This window comes from Uloborus diversus, chromosome 1 (assembly GCF_026930045.1).
Source record: "Uloborus diversus isolate 005 chromosome 1, Udiv.v.3.1, whole genome shotgun sequence".
NCBI lineage: Eukaryota > Metazoa > Arthropoda > Arachnida > Araneae > Uloboridae > Uloborus > Uloborus diversus.
The window spans coordinates 139,060,862-139,082,216 of record NC_072731.1 but is presented as its reverse complement, the minus strand read 5'-3'; the positions used below and the strand labels follow the sequence as shown (position 1 = coordinate 139,082,216).

The 21,355-nt window shown below is 33.3% G+C and overlaps 1 protein-coding gene across 1 annotated transcript in view; it reads left to right on the top strand.

Annotated features, from left to right (window-relative positions):
• Positions 1–21,355, top strand: part of LOC129232413 (general transcription factor 3C polypeptide 4-like) — a 68,998-nt gene that overhangs the window by 30,042 nt on the left and 17,601 nt on the right. The window contains exons 6-12 of the mRNA XM_054866561.1: positions 4,814–4,893; positions 5,128–5,285; positions 6,860–6,995; positions 7,316–7,414; positions 7,589–7,697; positions 10,173–10,218; positions 16,405–16,646. Coding sequence (XP_054722536.1) covers positions 4,814–4,893; positions 5,128–5,285; positions 6,860–6,995; positions 7,316–7,414; positions 7,589–7,697; positions 10,173–10,218; positions 16,405–16,646 — 870 coding nt within the window. The remainder of the gene's footprint in view (positions 1–4,813; positions 4,894–5,127; positions 5,286–6,859; positions 6,996–7,315; positions 7,415–7,588; positions 7,698–10,172; positions 10,219–16,404; positions 16,647–21,355) is intronic.

Below are 21,355 nucleotides of genomic sequence, written 5' to 3'. Positions count from 1 at the left end.
GTTTCAAATAGTTCGCGAGTTATGAATGTTTTAGCAAACGGCTCTCCCCATTGCCTTCCCCCCCTCCCCCGGGGTTGTCGACCATCCAGGGGGACGAAGACATGTGGTTTCATAACCACTATAGCGCCTGTGACATTAATTAGAAATAATTCTGCTTCAGGTCTTCCATGCATGCTCAAAATACCCCTTCAGATCCTGAACTATAATGCAAATCGTGTTCGATCTTGCTTATGTCATTTTGTTTTTCAACGCGTTAACAGTACTTAAATGATTTTAACAAACTGAATAATTATATTTTGGACTTCATTTGCAAAAATAATCAAACAATTTTGATTTGGAATTAATTTTGTTTAAAAAAAGTTTGTTTTGCGCATTTTATTCAAAAATTTTGCTTGTTTGCGAAAAATGGAATTTTACTCAGAAACCAACAAAGATAGGTCCATAATCATATTTAGCTTTTATGAAGCCGTTGTTTTGTTGTGTCGATTGCCACTTTTTTCAGTGTTTTATCTCAAATAGTTCGTGAGTTATGAGTGTGTTAGCAAACGACTCCCCCCACTGCTTTCCCCCCTCCCCCGGGGTTGTCGACCACCCAGGGGGGCGACGACATGTGGTTTCATAATCACCATCGTGCCTGTAACAATAATTAGAAATAGTATTGCGTCAGCCTTTCCATGCATGCTCAATCCCCTTCAGATCCCGGTCTATATGTGAACTTGTGCCCATTGGTTTTTGGTGCGAATTCCTCCAAGGGGGGTGGAGGAATGGGACGTTTTTTGAGTTACGCGTGCTTGCTATTCCTCAGGAAGTAACTGGCGGTATCAAACAAAATTTAGTCCACATGTTGCCCCTAACAGGAGCAGGTGCTGATTTAATTTTGGTGTCAATAGCTCAAACGGGGGTTGAGTTATAGAACGTTTTTTGTCGTCAATTGTGACTGCTGTATCTCAAGAAATAACGAACAGAGTCAAACAAAAATTTTTTGACAAGTAGCCCTTAGTGGGTATAAGAGCTGATTTTATTTTGGTGTCAACAGCTAAAAAGGGGGTAGCACAATCGCCCGTTCTTTTTTTCCATTGTGAGTGCCCTACCTCAAGAAGTAATGCTACGTTCTGGTTGAAATTTGGAATATATGTGAATCCATACATAAACAGGCTTTGGGTCAATTTTGACTCCAATCGCTCCAAGAGGTGTTGATTTTTTTTTTTTTTTTTTTTTGCGAATAAAAATAGCTTTATTAATGCAACAATAAGAAAGATAAATCGTAATAGATTGTCGTCTGCGTATTTCTCGTGATTTTAATTGTATGGAAATGATCGGAAATATTATCTCAATGATTTAAAATTTTTAACTGTTGCCATCTTATGTTTGTTAATAAATAAAATATTTGTAATTAATTCAAGCAAGGCTTTTAAAATAACTTTCAATTTTCGCTCTTTGCTTTGCTTTTACAATAATTCAGACATTGGGATGGTCGTCAAGTTTTTGCATGTGTAATTTTGTTTCAGTTAGGAATATTGCTTCTTCGTCAAGCATGGGGAGGGATCAGAAAAAGGAAAAATATAGAAGAAAGTTTCGTGATGGCCACAACATACTAGTTTCTTCTTCCTCTTCTTCTGACGAGTTTCCTGATGTGCATGCACTGTCAGACGATTGATACAATTCTGGTCAAGCAGCATAAACCTTCTTCATATTTTAAATTATAAATATATTAACTACTATATATATAAGGTCAATTGGGGTAGGTGCGGTCTTGGGGCAAGTGCGGCTTAGGTTAATAATCAGACACCGGGAATATCTGCAAGGCTGCTGCCGCCTGGGTAGCTTGGTAAATGTTATTACTTTCACTGCATGTGTTAAATCGTGCTACTTGAATAGTAACTCTATTCCCTCCCTCGTTCCCTAACTTTTCTCATTCCCACTACAGTGCCATGTTGTTATGGTTCGCGAAATCATCGTTTCTTCTGTTGTTGTTCTCACTTTTTCGTGCTTCCAAAACGTAAGTACAACTGTTCCATGTCTACTTTTCATATTTTTAAAGCTGAGATTCATTATTTTTTACTTTAAAATCAATTAACTTTAGGGCTGCACTTGCCCCAGAAAATTATACGACTGGGAAAGTGCAGCCCGAAAAAAAGGGGCAAGTGCAGCCTCGCATTTTTTTGGGGCTGCACTTTCCCATTAATCTTGCAATGTTCTTTTATGACAGATATAATTTACTTGCAACGATTTAATGAAGCAATGTAATTAATTTTTAAACCCTGCATCATTGTCTATATTGCTCCAATTTTTTTTATATTTTTATCAAAAATTGTGCGGAATTACAAAAGAATAACGTCAAAAGCTGGCTCCTGCCTTTGGAAGGAACTTTCTGCTGCTTTAGAAGCGATACGTTCAGGTACCCTAACCTGTAAAGGTGCGAGTCGGCATTTCAAAATATCGCGTGCAACATTGCAGGATCATCTGAAACGTCGGCGTGGAGTGAAGTCCAAAACGATGGGCCGGCCTCCTGCAATATCTGTTGCAATACATGATTGCCGACAATCTGGGGCACTGACGTTAGCGAGATCCAAGACGACGACATTGTATCAATCCTTCCAAATCCCTCTTCAGATCGTAGAGGAAATTTGATATTCCTAGTAACGTTTTCAGAATATAATATAAATTAAATTATTAATTACTAAACTAAGTTTACTTATACAAAAAAAATATGTTCAAGTTCGCCAAAGACATGTTACCTTTTGTCAGTTGTATAGTTACCTTTTGTATTAAGTTAATATTTTATAAGTTCGTTGATACTCAAGTTTTAAAGATTATTCCTTGATATGCAAGTTTTGTTTTTGTTGTTTTAAGCTTATTACAATAATAAAAGTTATCTCTCATGTTCCTTGTTTAATTTAAAATAAAAACTTCATAATTTTGTTTAATAATCCATTGTTCCTTGAACGTTCTTCATTTTACAGTGACAGGTTTCGTTAGGAAAAATGTAATAACTTCCCAATGAATAGGTGAAAATTAAAATAAAAAAATCGTTTTTAATCAGGAAAAAACACTTTATTGATTGCACTTGCCCCTTATTTTCTCAAACAGTTTTTTAAAAAAATTCAGATAGGTTATGCTCTTGCGCCACTTTTTATTGAGAAAGTGCGGCCCTAGAGCACAATAGTTTAAAATGTTTTTTTTCAAATTTTTTACCTGCAATGATTTTAACAGGCTCATGTCTCGGGAAACACACTAAAACAGGTAACATACGAAATCAAAATTAAAAAATTTATATCAAGTCTTGTAATGTCTAGGCTTTAATAAAGTCGAACTGTACAATTTAAGGGCTGCACTTCCCCCAACTCACCTTATTATCTACTGTCAATGTTATTATACTGCTATAGTGTACATACTGTAAGTACCACACTGCTTTATTTTATGTTTCTCTCTCCCATTGATCATTGATTTTGTGCTCCATAAGAGTATTTTATGTTAAATAATAACATTTTATCTAAAATGCTGAAAAAAAAACAAAAAACAGTTCTTTATAAAAGATACTGTAATATATAGTTAAGAAATGATTTGAAACAATTTGAGGGGCGTTTACAAATGTCTAAAGTAATTGGGTATGCTTATAAAAAATTCCTAAACATTTCGTGTTGTTCCACAATACGAAATTTCGACTTACACGAGGGGTCTTGGAACACATCCCTTGCGTAAGTTGGGGCCACAGGCGTCATTGGCAAAGACCTCACTATGTGAGTTCATGAGCATCAAAAGACCTCTGTGCCAAATTTGGGAAAAATCGGACGTAAACTAAGGATTTGTGTTCGAAACATATACACATTTATACATGCAGCCATTTTGTAAGTATAGATTTAATATTTTGATAATATAGAAGTTGAAGAAATGATCAAAACCTTGAGTAAACTTTAGATAAGATTTCATTTTGTTGAAATAAAAAAAAATATATTTTACATAAAAAATCTCTTTTGTGCACCATTTTTTCATGATGTCCTACTATAAAAATGCAAAACCATGTCAATAGAGAAATCAAAAAGACTAAAACTACTGTAATTAAGCAATAGTAAGTCATAAAATTAAATTTATTGTTCATCAGAATCATTTTCACCATTGCAATAAATTCAAATATAAAATTTAAAAAAAAAGACAAATATAAAATAATCTTTTTACAGTTACACCCAAATGGACCAAATAACCCTATCTTGTCATTTTTTCTTTTCATGAATGCAAGAAATTTTTTCGAAAACATTTCAATTAGCAGATAGATTCAATAATAACTAGGAACGTTTATCCTTTTGAATATGATTTGTCAAAATGGAACTTAACTTTATTAATAAATAAAAAGCGGTTATTAGTACAAGATGAAATTTACTCACTATGGTGACTACTTGAAAGTTCTAACTTCTTCTTTGAAAGATGCTACTCTTTAAATGAGATTCATGTAGAAGAAACGAGTAGAAATGGTACATGTTTGCTTTGTTTTTTTGCATTTTTTTTCCTTAACATTGCGAATGAACCAACATACCCCTATGGCTAATTAACCGTAGTTTACCCCGAGTTGCACTGTCAATCATACTTCAAAAAGATGAGAGAGCATCCAAGAAATGACAAGTAAATAAAATAAGGCAATTTCCTAAAGCGCTCCAATTTAAGTATGAAATTATAAGATCATTACTATCAATAACTGGAAAGTTTTAGCCGGTCCCTTGGGACTTCAGGTTATCAAGAACTGACTGTATTTGAAATATTATGTTAATTAAAATGTTAAAAGCTAATTGGAATTTAATTTTCATTTCATTTGTAACAGAGTGTCGTTAGCATATGAATGGGATACAGAACTTGGCTTCTTAACATCTTTATGCTGGCAACAAACAAGCCCAACAGCTGGTAAGTTGAATCTGTATATGTATTTAATTCTCAATAAAAGTATTTGAAATCAAGTGTTTCGATTTTTCCCATAACTTTTAGCAGGTTCATGTAACCTATGTGTACCATGTCTTGAAATGGATTTCACATCCTGCAAATTTTAAAATTACAATAATTGAGTTTTTCCAAGTTGAGTTAAGGTTATGCATTTTTTTTCAGCCTATTTGTTACAAAATGTAAACTTCTTTCTTTTAGGTTTTTTAATGTGTGGAAGTCATAAAGGCATTTTGGCTTTCCTCCCAGTTACTGTACGGATTGACTCTGATCAGGAACCTAAGCTTGTCGTGAAAAGTATGTGCAAAGTGTGGGATGAAGAAGATTCTGTTGCAGTGGACCATATTGCTGTTCTTAAAGTACTATTGTTATTCTTCTTATTATTATTAAGGAAATTGAATTTTGCAGCTTCCAACATTTTTTAAAGTTTTGCTGTGTAGAGCATTACAAACCATTTCACAAAACTATTGCTAATAATCTGTTGAAAAGTGCAGCTTGTAATTAGAAAAGGAAACTAACTACATTAAAGTACTTGAAACCCAGTGGCTTAGTGGTAGCGCTTTGCGTTCCATGCCGCAGATCAGGGGCAGATCCAGTTTCTGGTTTTGGAGAATCATTATCAGAAAGGAAACGGTCAAAGTGCAGTTTTGTGCTCAAATAGGCAGTTAGGGGCAATTTTTTTTTTTTTTTTTTTGAAATATAGGTCCTCAAAATGCATTTTAAGAGAATTTTGGTTGCTTTTTGGGTGAACCCCCCTCCCCATCTGGATTCGTACCTTCGCTGACCCTGAGTGAATTCCCAGGTTGGGCAAGGTTGACTCATCAAAGCTTCACTTTAAGTTGGTTACCAGATTGCAATTCTACACATTCTGTTGGATAATTTGTTAGCAGGTTATTTATATTTATTTTAAACAAAATCACAAAAATAGTATTTTAAAGTATTTTCCCAAAAACTCTAAAATTTATTTCCAAATTCTTGTATTAATTTGAAAAGTAGGAATTCTTACTTTATCTTATTTCTAGAATTATGTTTGCTAACTTGTTGAAACAAAGCTTGGCTAGCATTTATTTTGGATTGTCATCACTTTAAATCATTTTAAATTTGTTTATGATTTTAGACATAGTACTGATAAGTTGTTTTTTTTTTTTTTCTCTTGCTTTCTAAGTCATACAAATGAGTAGTCAGTGCTATCCTGCCAGCTCTCAGGGGAATCATCAAGTTCTGTTACAGAGCATTTGCTACGATTAACAATTACATTTCTTTTGATATGTTTTATTACATTATGTGTATTTAGTCAGAATAAGAACTACAAAAAATAATAGAAGTAGGTAGTAATTTAAAAAATATAAAAAATATAGAAAACAACACTATTTAATAAATTACAAAAATTATACACTTCTCTTTAATAACTGTATAGTTGAGGATACCAAACTGGCATATCATTAACCAATTTCAAACAACAAATTTTGGGTAAAAGTCCCTCTAAACAAATGTAAAAAGAACATTTGGTAAAATACTCACCTGTTGGATTTGTCTGCTGTTATATCCAATTGCAAATTTTGGAAATGAATTTTTTAGTCAGAGTTCTGTCAAACTCTGTCACTATGTTTCTTTTGAGGGGAATTTCTGCTAATCACAAGGTCTACAACATATTGAGTATAAATGGATTGTGCCCATCATCATCTAATGACAACAGTAAAATGAATCATCTGGATGAACTGCTGAGATCTTTTTTACTTCATATACCTTCTTCAGCTACATTAGCGCTTAATATGGGCTGCATATAGGCTGTTGGTTAGACATCCTCGCTTAAAGTTCACTCTGTTTTAAAAGATTTTTTTTCTAATAGAAGGTATAAAATATGCCATTGTGATTATCTCTGAAGTATTGTTCATCATTAATTAATAATCAACTATTTTTCTTTACAAAATAGATTGCTTTGAAAAAGTATGTCATAATTGCTGCCAAACTACATGCTCTGGTTGGATGTGAAATTGCCCTCACTGACTCATCTATTATTATTAGGAATGTTGGACACTCTTTTGGACTACACAGGCTTCCTGTTACTGGTAATTATTTTATAGTCTTTGTGATAAAAATGTTGGTGTTTACAAGTAAAAAAGACCTTTAATATTTTATCGTTCAAAGAGAGGAATGGCCAAAACTTAGCTTTTTAGATTTATTTTAAATTATTTTATTTGAAATTTATTTAGCAGTCAACATAGACAGGTGGTCAACTTCACAGGTTTTATTGTACCTACTTAAGCTAATTATTAGTTTCTATGAGAGGCACGTGATCACGGACGGTATAGTGCTATTCATGCTATGTATGGTTTCTTCTGCTGCTTATTTTGCATTCTTGTTTGTAATGTAGAACATTTTGTTTCAGGTATGACTGTATTAGATACTACAATGCCTCAGTACCGTGTACTGATTTCAAGCATGGAGGGAAAAATAATTGAAATCAAAGTATCTTTGGGAAATGATGGTAAGTTTTCAGAATTATTTTCAAGACATAATTTTTAAAGAAAAAAATTCAAAAAGTAGCTAAATTTGATAAAGATTCTAATTATTTATAGTGTTTTTAAATATTGGGAAATTCTTAATTTCATTGTTGGATATGTTTACTGATGCATATCTTGAATGAATACTTTTTTTGCAGAAATTAAATTTCAGCATGAAAATATAAATATTGACCTTGATTTAAAGAATTTGATGACTCAAGGTTTAGCTGTGTCTCCTAATGGCTTGTTATGCTCTTTGATACTTAGGTAAGTACCTTACATTTTTCCAAACTCATTCAAGCCAACCTCATTCATCTCAATCTTAAATAAATATTGAAATTGTTTATTCTTTCTTCTTTTGCAAAAGGATTTACTTTTTTCTCTTCAAAAGCTCTATTTTATGCCCAAATTTTTTTTAAAAAAACGTTGACCATGTAAGAATTTCAAATATTTTTCTACTTTTTCTTTGATTTATGATCAAATATAGAAAATTTTAAACTATCAAGTTCATTGTTCACAATAATATCTAAAGGTCATGGAGATAATTATTGCTAACTCCAAGAAAAATGTTGTGTTTTTGAAAGTAAATATAGAAACTTTTGCATTCTCAAGAATGCATTTATTCAATGAAATTGATGGTGAAGAACTCACATAATGTTCTTTTTATTAATGCAGTAATGCCTACCAATTTTTCCATATCCTTTACGCATTATATCACAGACATTCAACTTTCAAAATCTCATGATAGTTAATGTTTTCTTTACCACAATGTTTAAGATTAATTTTAATTAGTTGTTTTGAATTTGTGTGATGTAAAATATACTTTACTTATTAATCATGAATAGTTAAAAGTTTTGGACGAAGGTCTTAAATACAGTAAATCCTAGGTACAGCATGCATCGATAAATCGCTCATTGGGATAGCTTGCACTTTCCCTTTGTCTACCAAAAAATAATATTTAAAAAAAAAAAGGTTACTTTTACATTTGACAGAAAAAAAGTTTTACTTTCCAAGAAAAAGTATTTTCTTCTTTTTTTTAATTATAGCACAAAACTACTATGTTTTCCAGTTTAAATTTGTTGCTGTGTAAGCTACAAATTTTGACTCTTATTATGCTGAAAATCAATAGAAATATTTTTTTAAATTTTTCATTTTATTTTAAAAGAACAATTGTTAAGCTATTTCCTTTCGTTTTTATCAAAAAAATCACCCCAACATGATGATAAACTTACCATTTTTTAGGTGCACTTGTCATTCGTAAGTTAAATGAATCATTACTTTTTATGATTTTAGTTATATCCTGTTTTCGGATATATTGCCCTTTTGCTGTCTTCCGACAAGCGCAATAATGAGGCGTTACTGTATTCTATACCTTCCAGCTTTTAACTTAAGTTAAGACGCAAATATATTTGAATAAACAATATCATTCATCAGATCAAACTTCGATGATAGCCTAGCACACTTTGAAACTCTCATAACTTCAGTATAACTCCAACATAAGAATTGTCGAGGGTCTTTAAGAAGTTATCGTTAAATCAAGGAGCATTGACATTCAATGCAGTCAAATCCAGATCAGTGAAATGTATTACTGAATTGAGAAAATTGTTAAATCAGGTATTGTTAAATCGAAGTTATACTGTAATTCAAAGAGTGTAAAACGTTCCACAAACTTTCTTTTCGGAAATAAAAAAATTAATTAGGAGAAAGTGCCACTTTTTGGAAAAATTGAAGAAAAAGTGGGGAAGAGAAAAACTCTATTTCTTTGACTTAAAAAATGTCTTTCTACTTAAAAAAAGTTTAACCATGGGTGGAGTGAGACCTTTGCGGCTAGGGGCTAAGTCCCCTGCCTAAATAATAGCACCAAAATTCAAAGATGAAAGCAACAATATTGTAGAGTTAGAGAAAAGGCAGAAGAAGGGAAATTGGGCGGGAGCTCTTACCAAAATTTTTCAAAATTGAAGACTTAAAAACACTTTTAGTCAATTTTTGATGGTGTTAAGAGAAGAAAATTAGGAAGGGGTGATTCAAGAAGGCTTCACTAAAAATTTTTTCAAATTTGACGTCAAAATTTGCCTGTTTTGATAAAATTAGAGGAAAAAGGATAGGGTTCTCTCCTAATTTTTTTTTTTTCAAGACTGAAGAAAATGTTAGATAATCTTTAATCACATAAGGAAGTCAAAGGCTGTTTCAGGAAATTTCGACATTAAACTCCGAAAAACGCAATTGTATACCACCTTCCAAATAGTATTTCCTTATTGATGATATTAATGATTATTTCATTGGTAATCTCATGTTATTCGTCATCACTCATCCATACACTTATATCTTCCGTTATTGATTAGCTCAAACAACAGCAGTTTCATGACTTAATCCAAACACTCGTCACTACCTACATTGAAATTTTTGGGGTCTTCTGTATCAATGATTTTTTTTTCCAGGACATTCATACTTACTCTCTTTTCAAAAGGGGAGGGGTAGGGAGCTGCGTGATGCAATGAAAAAATAAGGAAGCAATAATGTTGGATTTCGTTTTCCTGAGCGTCTTCTTGTAGATAAAATTCAGACTTTTTTTCGACAGTAGTTTTGAAAATAAAGAATGAGCTAGGAAAAAAAAAAACCTTGAGATATTTGACAGCTTGGTTAAAGCGGAAACTCGGATAATTAAGACTCTACTGTATTTTAAAAGCGCTTAATGTTATTATGTTTAATTATTTATTAACAAATGTTGCTTTAATGTTTCAGCCCTAAAACTTATTATGACCATTTAGAAAAGAGAGAAGCATTGCAGGTAAGTAAAAGTTATACTTAAATTTTTCAATTCTGATATAGTAAAATCTTGCTGTAAAAATATTTGATGATAGCAATAAATCCTTCTATAAAAGCAATATTTTGTAGTCGTCATGAATTTTCATTTCAGATGATATGCTGTGCAACTGCATATGCTGTGCAGCTTTAAACCTCTGAAATGACATCTTACATGAAAAATATTGTTGGTTCCGATCTCTCTGCAGTGATAATTTAGTTTCAAATGCCAGTAGAATAAAGAAAAATTTCTTATTTTCTCCCTTCTTGCTAAAAGTTATGTTTAATAACAGGTGAATGTCTAATGTCTATTTAGAATGTTAAATTCTATATGTTCCCTTCTTGCAGCTGAGTACAAATATGTTTCAAACTGCAGTTCAGTTTCTACCAGTAACAGCTTGACCCTCCCCTCCCCTCTCCTTTTTTTTTCAAAATTATCAGTATATTGTTAGCCATACATTGTCTTTCATAATAAAAGTACACTACAGAATTAAAAAAAAAAAGTTGTTAATTCCTCTTCTATTTTTTTTCTGTTTCAGCCACAAAGGAAAGATATTTTCTACTTTTATAAAATCCATAAACTTTCTTTCCCTTTGGCCTTTTTGCTTTTAGGACTTACATGCATGGTGTCCTTTTTTTTTTTTTTGAAGAGACATGAGTAAGGTGAAAAGAAAATTTTCTCCTCAAAACAGGACGCTTCAGAATTTTAGGCAATAGAATGCTTAATAATAATAATAATAATACAGGGTTCATACATTCCTTCAAAAATCCTTCAATACTGCTTCATTTAGGAAATTTTTTTTGAAGGTCCCTTCAAACTCCTTCATTTTGGTTTTAACTCATTCAAAACTCCTTCTTTTTCAGTTCAAGACTACATAATCTTCTGCTATGACAGTAGCTTAAAATATTTCGATCGACAACTAACTTTGTCTCAAGGGTGATTTTAATGTAGTAATTTCATGTATTTATTTATTTATTTTTTTCATAAAGATGTGATTTACAAATTGATTATAGTTAAGCCATAAAATTCAAGGTGAAAATTTTGTGAGAAGACTCAGACATTTCATAAGTGAACTAAAACATTTTTCAATGGTGCTTGGCTATTTATTCAAGTTTTATGATTATTGTTTTCCCCTCCACCACACTCTCAGCAACAAACGTCAGGTTGTCTAATTATTATTTAAATATTTAAAAATATATAAGTAAATGTACTATATTAAGTGATTGTGTTAAAAAGCAATTGTTTAGTAAATCACAGTTATGATATTGTAAAAAGGGTCATCCACAAGTTATGTTATGCCTTGGGGAGGAGACGGGTTCATGAAATTGTGACAAGGGAAAGAGAGAAGGTGACAAAAAGTGACATCGCACAGTTATTGTAACAATATGTTTATACAAAATATCACATTTGACAAGAGGAGGTGTTAGGTGAAGTGTGACATTTTGATAAAGGGGGTCAAGTTTGTTGAAAAATGTGTGACATGACAACCATTTTGAACTCCTTCAAAATCTCATTTTACTCCTTCAAAACTCCTCTGAAACTCCTTCATTTTATTTCTGAAATTAAGTACGAACCCTGAAATCATTTTTTTGAAAAGAAGAATGGAACCTCAGATTTTAAAAGACGCTCTTAAAATTAGTCAAAAATAGCTGACCTGTTTGAGAACTGCCCTACTTTACTATAATTTTAAAAGCTTCATTTGTATAAACACACTTGAATAATTATAAGACTTTCTCCGTATTTTTACCCACAAAACTGTGAAGGTGACACAATAATTGCTGCTTTCATATTCTTTTAATTTGATAAATGCAATTTATATTTAAAAAAAAAAAAACCCAAATTGGCTAATATTCGCCTAGTGTGATAACCATTTTCAACACACTGATCTACTAATCGTCTGGTTATTATGCTTACTTTGCTCAATTGGTTACTGTTATTTTTTCATGTATGTGATAACTTGATCGCCCTCTATAGTTTGTCAGATGTGCTTAAGTTTCTTACACCTTTTTTTTTTTTCAATCTCTTAGAGTAGGTTGCTTACTTTCAGAAAACAGGACATTTCTACTTCCCGACACAATGTGTGGGGACAGCTCGACAGGCTGTCTAAAGACAGGACTTTCCTGTTCAAAACGGAACGTATGGTCACTTTAGGCATTTCATTGCATTGCACCCTGAAGCCCTTCAATTACCTCCTTTGCAGTTTACCTGTTTTAGATGCCCGAGATGACTTGGGCAAATGGGGCTATAGGAACAGTTCAACCCCGACCAGATCATGGGACAAAGACACGCTTTTGGTCACCTTAAGTATGAGATACACGCGACTGCAAGAGCTGATAACACAAGTCTCTTATCACTTGTTATTCCTATGATAAAGATTTCTAAATACAGTGAAACATCTATGAGAGACCATCTCCATTAACCACAAATTTTCCCCCTATCTACTCAATGTTAAGAATCATCTGGGAAAGACCCCTGAAGCCCCTCACAAGACCAGCAAATCACAAAACTCATCACCCACAAATGAATGAATTTTTGATGGTAGAAAACCAAAAGTGAGATAGCAAAAGAAAAGCAATGTGGACGCATATTAATTTCTCTTGCACAGAAAAGTAGAAAGAAAGGGTAAAATCTTCTTCTGGGGAGTTTCCAATAGGTTTCTTTCATGCCCAATGCCCCCTCTGTCCAGAGCCTCAAAAATATTAAATGAAAGGCATAGTTTTTTTACCATCCATGGGATGCTAAGATGACATTCTTGTATATCTTCCGGCAGGTCAGGTGTGTATCGATCATTGTGGGAGGTTGATAATGATAGTTGTTTTCAAAATGATTATTTCTTGAAACTTAACAGGCGTTCCTAGGTCATTTTAGTGGTCAGAATCTATTTTTACCTGGTTTGAACAGTTGAGAAATAGATAGGTTTGTTGCACTCAAATTGCACTAATGATAAGGTCATTAGAAATAGCAACAGCAATTCAGAAAAAGCAACGAATCTGAAGTAAATAAATCTATTTCATATTTTAAAGGCAACTATGTTCTTAATTAATATAGTGTAAGCAAAATTTAAATGATTTCTATTGGTATAATTGTTGTTTTTTGCATATTCAAAAACAAACCTCCAAGAGCGACCAATCTCCTTTACCGACCACTTTTTTCGAGAATAGAGAGTGGTCGCTCCAGACATTTCATTGTTTTTTTTAAATTTTTTGAAAATTTCAGTTGTTGAGAAATTCCACCATATCTGAAGAGATGAAAAACAAATAATAAAAATAGGTCATTGAGCATTTAAATTATTTTGAAATTGGAAAAAATAAAGTTAGAAATGTGAATAGAACAACTTTGGTTTAAAAAAAAAGAAAAGAAAAACAATTCAAATACACTCTAAGACAAAAAAGAAGTTGCACCAGGAAGGTGTGGACCGATGTGAATGAAATTTGGAGGGATGGTTCTTCTGCCTAAGATATGCAAATGATTAAATTTCCAGGTTAGGGTTGCGCAAGCAACGCGCGCAGGGTGGCCCTAAGCACAGCGCAAGACCAGCTATATAAGGGCGTCCAGTAGAGCAGCAATTTTAATTTAACTCAATCTGATTTGTTAGTTACGTCGTTTAACATTGGATTATGCCTCGAAATAAAGTTCGCAAGCAATTTACGCAACCAGGAGTGTTCGAAAGGGGTCGCATAATTGGCCTCCGAGAAGCTGGATGGTCATTTCGACAGATAGCACAGCACGTTGGTTACACTGATGTTACTGTTGCACGCATTTGGCGGCAGTGGACTCAACAAGGCACATATCAGCGTCAACCAGGCTCAGGGAGGCCGAGACAAACCGTACCGAGGGAGGACCGGAGGCTCGTAAGGCAAGCTCGTAACGATCCAACCAGCACAGTTGCAGACATCCAACGGGCTGTAGGACCTTCCATCAATCAGCCAATAAGTGGTCGCACCATTTGCCGACGGCTGCACGACGTGGGACTGCGCTCACGTAGACCGTTACGACGACTGTCATTAACAGCATTGCATCGTCGGAAAAGATTGGAATGGTGCCGTACAAGACGGACATGGAGCGTCGAATGGTATCGCGTAGTCTTCACTGACCAGTCCGGCTTCTGTCTTGGTGGAAACGACAATAGAATCCGCGTGTGGAGGCAACGTGGTCAGCGCCAAGATTTACGGTTTATTGTACAGCGTCATACGTCCACGAGACCTGGTGTCATGGTGTGGTGCGCAATTGCATATGATGCAAAATCACCTCTAGTGTTCATTAACGGTGCTTTGACCGGCCAACGTTACGTTCAAGAGATCCTGCAGCCAGTTGCTTTGCCATTCCTGAGCACCAGTGTTCGGCCGCTATTCCAACAAAACAACGCTCGACCCCATATTGCTGCCGTCTCTAGAGCTTATCTTCAAGGCCTAGACAGCATGGAGTGGCCGGCATATTCACCAGACCTGTCCCCAATCGAGAATGTGTGGGATGCCATGGGACGAGATGTCAACACTCCACCCGTACCTCGAAATCTGCCGGAACTCCGTAACAAAGTTAAAGCAGCATGGGATAGATTACCACAGGACTTCATTAAGAACCTGTACGATTCGTTACCAAGACGATTAGCATGTTGTATTCGGAATAATGGCGGCCATACCCCATACTGAATGTTACCCATTTTGTGTATGTTGTTCAATAAATTTTGCTTATATCGTTCTCATTTTCTAATCATTTACTCTTCCATATACACTTAACATACCTTCCAAATGTCATTGTATTCTAAGACTTCCTTCATGGTGCAACTTCTTTTTTGTATTAGAGTGTATTTTTTTTCAGTAAAAGAAATTTAAATATCAGTGATAGTTGAAATCAAAATGCCTTCAATATTTTTAAACCTTGAGTTCATTCACTTTCCCTGAGACAAATCTCATACATTTTTTTGCTTGGCACATTAATAACTACTGTTTGACCATGGATTGTATGGAATTGGCAAATGTCCAGTTAAGAAGAGTCTGTCTGAATGAGGGAGAAAAGTAAAAATTAGAAAAGTGCATGTTCCGCTCATTTGAATCTGACTCTCCCTGAAAACTAATAGATACATCTATTTCCGCCTGTAAACCAGATGTTTGCCTTTCCATACAATTTGTGGTCAGACAGTAGAAGTATATCCCTATGCCTAGTACTATTTGCTTATCAATTCTTTTTTTTTTTTTCTTTCTCAAATAACTCTAGTTAATTAAAAAAAAAAAATATGAAAAATGATATTTAAAACAACAAAATAATACATTTTAGTAGTTTACTGTAAAAACTAAGATGCATTGTCACATGCCAGGGAGAAAAATCAAGGATTCAGTTTATTCTAACTACCTTATATAGATACTTGTTCAGTTCTTTTAAACTGGAATGTCCTTTTAAAGGAATGACAGAAGAGCTCCAAATATCTCAATCAATTGGGACAACCCTATTTGGGTAATCAAATATTCAAATAATTGGATTTTTCTGGAAAAAAAGAGTCTATTGTAATGAATTATTGTATGTATGTTGCAAATGAAAGAAAAGCAAATTTTTTTTAAAAAAATGAGCTTTTAATCACTTAAATGAAAAGGTAAAGCTTTTCATGCAAAGTGTACTCACAAGTGCTGTACATTAATTCAATATATACATATGGTGCTGAAAAGAAAGTCATTGCTTGCTAAACATCTGGGTTAAAGTCAGCTGTTTGAAAAGTTTCGTGTAGGGAAGGACAACAGATAGTGTAGATCGAATAATTGTTTTGCGAATCGCAATACAATTTCGCCTTAATTTTTTCTAGAATCAATTCGGATAATCAGTAATTTGAACCGGCTTTTTGGAGTTAGGATAATTAGAATTCTACTGTATCCTGGTTTTGAGTCACATAAGGTCATAAAGCATTATTTTGTTATAAAGCTAGCATTTATAACAAAATAAGTAGCATGAATGACTTTAACATTGCAACAAGTTATGAAGTACTTTGATTCAAATCTTATTTTATCAAACCAAACTTTTTTCTTTCCCGCTTTAGTGCTTTTAATATATATCTGTAATGGTTCACTCTTCTTAAAGATTGTAATTTTTTATGTTTTCATCACAGGTCTTTTTTATTTTGCTTTGATGAGTATATTTCATGTTTTGAAATTAGCTGAATGCAATATGATTCTCCATTTCTAGTTTGCAATGTTTGTTACAAGACCATTTGAGGAAGTCTACCAGAAACTGAAGAGTGTTCTTAAGCCTCAGTTTTCCTTTTTGCCTGTTACTAGTGGTGGAATTAGTAAACATACCGACTTCCTGGAATGCCTTCGTATCAACTTGGCTTGTGGCACAACATTGCCTGATTGGTTAACAGAATTTCTTGATAACGATCCAATGACATATGAAAAGTTTTCAACAATGGAATTATATTTTATGAGGTAATTATACTCGTGCATGGTCACTTCTTTCAAATAAGGTGTAGATAAAATGTACTTATCTCTTGTATAATTCTCGCTCACTGAAAATTCAAGGTTCCCAAGGGTCAGGGAGAACTGTGAATTGTCAGGGACATTTTATATTTTAAACAAAAAAGTCAGAGAAAAATCATAAACTTCTGTGGTAATGGTGAGTGAGTTATTCTGTTGTTAAGCAACTGCATTGAAACCAGAATGAGCCATTTTTTTCTGCATGTGAAGCAAGTACTTATACAATACAAAGATTTACTATGTCAGCCAGGATGGAGCTAGGTAGGAGGATTGCAAGATTCCTACACCTTTTTCCTAACAAATAAAACGTTTTTCTAAACAAATTTAATGTCGAAGCTGCACCAAAACAAATTCTTTGTCAGGGTTTCCATTTTTGTACTTTCTTTTTTTTTTGAAGCATTTAGGTAGGGGAAAAAGGGGCACATGTGAATATGGTATGTTTTACTAGGATAACGTCATGCACAAAATCTTAAAAATTCTCAAGTAATGGCAGTACCAGTTCAACTTCTTAACTCAACTTTCAGAGCAAGAAGCTAGTTTATGCTCCTGTGGTGATAGCTTCTTTGTTTTAGCAGATGCTGATGTACTTTTATCTCTGTCTTCTTCATGTAAAAACATATTTTAAACTAATTAGTAAGCTAAATTTAATTATTGCAAACCATTATATGAACATTTATGTATATTTATGCCAGTGTATAAATTTTGTAATTAAATTAAAAATTCTTTATTTTTGAAAATTAGTTCTAAGGTAGATGACAGTTCACTTGTGAACACAACATGTAGGGGCACATGTGAACCAGGGCCGCGCCAAGCCTGATCGGCGCCGTCGTGCAAATGTCTTTTAAACGCCTTTGTCTACCTGACCCCAGGAGTTAACTATATTTTGCTCGAACATCACTGCATAAAGGCGTTTAAAAGATATTTGCATGACATTTGTAGACAAATGCAATATGGAAAAAAAAATATGTTTGGCATTTTTAATTTATTAAAATGAAAACAATCTGTAAGTTTTCCATTTTGGAACACAGTGTACGTGTTTAATTATTTCGAGTATGGGCAGGTGTAAGGGACGAGCGATTGAAACTAACTTTTGGAATCTGACTTTTTCTCTTGGAAACCTTGCATTGAGCTGCCGTTAAAAAAGAGATGACCAGTTTCAGTTAGTCAAAGCATTTTACCTCAACAATTAAAAAAAAAATCTTTGAATGTGATCGAAATAATTATTGCTTGCTAGTATGCACACTGTAAAAAAAAATCCGGAAACGTTTCTGAGTATATCGTGCAGCTGTGGTTCATGAAAGTTTCAAAAACATTTCTGAGTATTTCGGAATCCTCTTTCTGTAATGTCTAGAAACGTGTCTGAGTATTTCGGAATCCTCTTTCTGTAATTTTCAGAAACATTTCTGAGTATTTCGGAATCCTCTTTCCGTAATTTCCAGAAATGTTTCTGAGTATTCTGTGCAGCTGTGGTTCATGAAAGTTTCAAAAACGTTTCCGAGTGTTTCGGAATTCTCCAAAAAAATTTCAGAAACGTTTCCAAGAATTTCGGAATCCTTTTTCCGTGATTTTTTCTAAAATATAATTCTTTATTATAGTATTGCATACCATATCAATTTCAATTCTTTCATATCTAAGAGCAATAATACAAGCAATTTTAGAATCATTCCTGGATTTTTTTTTTTTTTGAATTTCTAATGACAAATAGCATGGTTAACAGCATAACATATGCACAGTTATAAATTTTTGAAAAATTATGAAATAATCTAGTAGTTTCATTCCTAATCACAAAATCGTCGGGAAATTTGGGGGGGGGGGGGAGTACCTTCTGAAAAGTGGGGAATGTTTGTTAAACAATCTTAAACTTCAGTTTTTCTCTCAATATTTTCAAGACAAAACTATCAACATATTATATTTTTAATGCAGAACTTAAAAACATATCTTGTATCAAACTTGATAGCTTCTATCTTCGGATAAAAGACTTACCTACCCTTAGTGTTCCGGAATTCGTTCACCTCAAGTCAAATTCTCTGACGAACAAAGTGTACCGAAAAGTACCAACAGAGAAATTGATGAATTTAAATATGACACCAAGTCCCCCTGCTGGAACCATTCGGGTTGATTCTTCTGTTCTTGCCCTTTTCCAGCTCATCACAAATATAAATACTTATTCAAAATAGGTTACTGATTTTATTTTTACAGTGTGCGCAAAATGCAATATATATTTTATTTATTAAAACATTGAACTCTATTACATGATTATTCCATTTCATATATACGAGAATCCACCCCCCCCCCCCACCATAAGAGTGATGGTGCACCCATAAAATGCTATAATGCGCCCCCCCCCCCCCTAAAAAAGCAACCCCCTGAAAACGTCAATGGCACAGTCTGTGTGGTGAACGCCCCTCGTCTTCTCCCCATATGTACATTGTATATTAATAACATAGTTTTTTAAAAATGATCACTTTTAAAATAATGACATGAAATATTACTTTTTATTTTGGCATGTAAATACAGCTGTTCCATTTTTGCCACTGACTCATTCCTCCTGACTGTCCTACATTAAACTAGTATGCATGCAGTAGGTACTGTCCTGAGGAAGACAAATTATAGGGACTTGTTTCTTAATTTAGCCGAGGTAAAAAACCCCTATTTTTAATTTTAGGTTTAAGCTCATTTATTGCATATAGTTTAGCATATGGTGCATTTGGCCCAATGTAATGCATATATTAGAGCTTAAACACTCTCTATTTTGTAAGTAGTTTAATATCTTTTGGTCTTTTGACCATATTTATCGAATCTTCCACGGCTGATGAGCTCCGAATTCAACCTTTCAACTTTATTCTAATAATTGCTACTTTTAATTTTCTTTTTCTCATTGCTATTCATTGCTTGTGTATTTCATATATATACAAAAATATATTATAGAGAAATAATTCTTGTTTGTTATATTTGCAGCTTCTTTCCTTTAAGGGCAGGTACATTGCAACTAAAATAAATCGTACTAATGAAGCTCTGAGGAGATAAATAATATTTCATGTATAATATAAATTATAAATCAAAGTATCATATACATTATTAATCAAAGTATCATATAAATTATAAGTCAAATATGTGTAAAAATACAAAATTATTTATTTTATTAAGTCTTTTTTTTTTTTTTTTTTTTTTTGCTTTTGGTAAAATTGAGGCTCGTAAAACGAAAGAAATGAAGACACTTTTAAATACATATATGTATCTATTTGTTAAAGAAATTAATACACATTTAACTAATTTAAAGCGTTTCGCTAATGCAAATATTTAAAGAGATATCGTCATTTAGATAATACTGAAGCACTGTGTTCCTAATTACAAGAGATAGTTTTTTTTTTTACTTCATACAATCTAGCTACACTGTTTACAAGAGAATGAAAACATGCAACCTTAAAGACGAACTATCAAACCTGACAATTTGCATATTATAACATTTAATTCATAATGCTTGATACATAAATGTTCAGCCAAATATTAACTGAGATTGACACATAAACACAAAGTACACAATAACACTTATTTAAAGTTTTTTATAATCTTCAATTCATAAATTTTACAGAATAAAACTAGACACACTTGCACTTTAAATATGTGTTCTATGTAATGTAAAATATTTTCAAATTGCAATAGTTCACAACGAAAAAATGATACTGAGGAAAATAGTTTTCTTTAACGAGATTTATATGAACTAAATCACTTTAAAGTAATAGAGTTGCAAAGCGACTTACCTATTCGTCGGTGTTGGTCTTTTGCAGGCTTTGGTCACCAAAAAGGTGATTTTTATGACAGAATAAAATTCTGCCTACAAAACTTACCCATTTGTAGAAAGAAGAAAAGTATCCATGATAAAAGTAAATTACCTACACAAGTTATGCGACGCAACGAATTTACATGGCGTCCTCTCGGCAGTTATTTGGTTTTTAATTTCAATTTGTATTCCTTCCACGAGCATGCGTCGAGAATTTGCACTTCGTACTTAAAAATAAGTGACATAGCTTCAAATTCAATCTCATGACGATACATAAGCAAGAAAATATAAGACTTTAAAATTATCTTCGGTGAATTCATGTGAGGAACAAAACTTCTACTAATCCCCTTGATGAGTGTTACTTCGCACTTGTTTCAGCACTTGAGTTCAGCACTTGAGTCAGCACTTGTTTTCATTGCGTGCTTTCACGAGTTTCAGTTTGGATATAGTGCTGGACTATAAAATTGCCGTGTGAGCTGCGCATGCGTCGACTCTTACTTCCTTGTTAAACAGGAAAGGTTTTTGATAAGAGCAGAAAACTGTTGAGGGCGTACGAATCTGTGTATTACGGAAAGCTTTTTTGTATATTCAGAGAGTTTTCCGAGATTTTTTACAGTGCAGCTTAAATTTCTAATATTTGATATACTGTCCAGAAAAAGCAAGATCTCTATTTCTGGGCTTTATAGTGATCGATATTTAGTTTGTTTCTGAAGAGAATGTTGCAAAATATAGAAAATTCTGAAAAACCACCTACTTTACGGAGATAGCGGGTTTTTTTCAGACTGGACCCGGTTTGACGAACCCGGCCTGTGATATGCTAATGCGTTTTTAGAAAAAGAAAATATTTTAAACATCAAAACACCGCTCTAAATATCTCTCT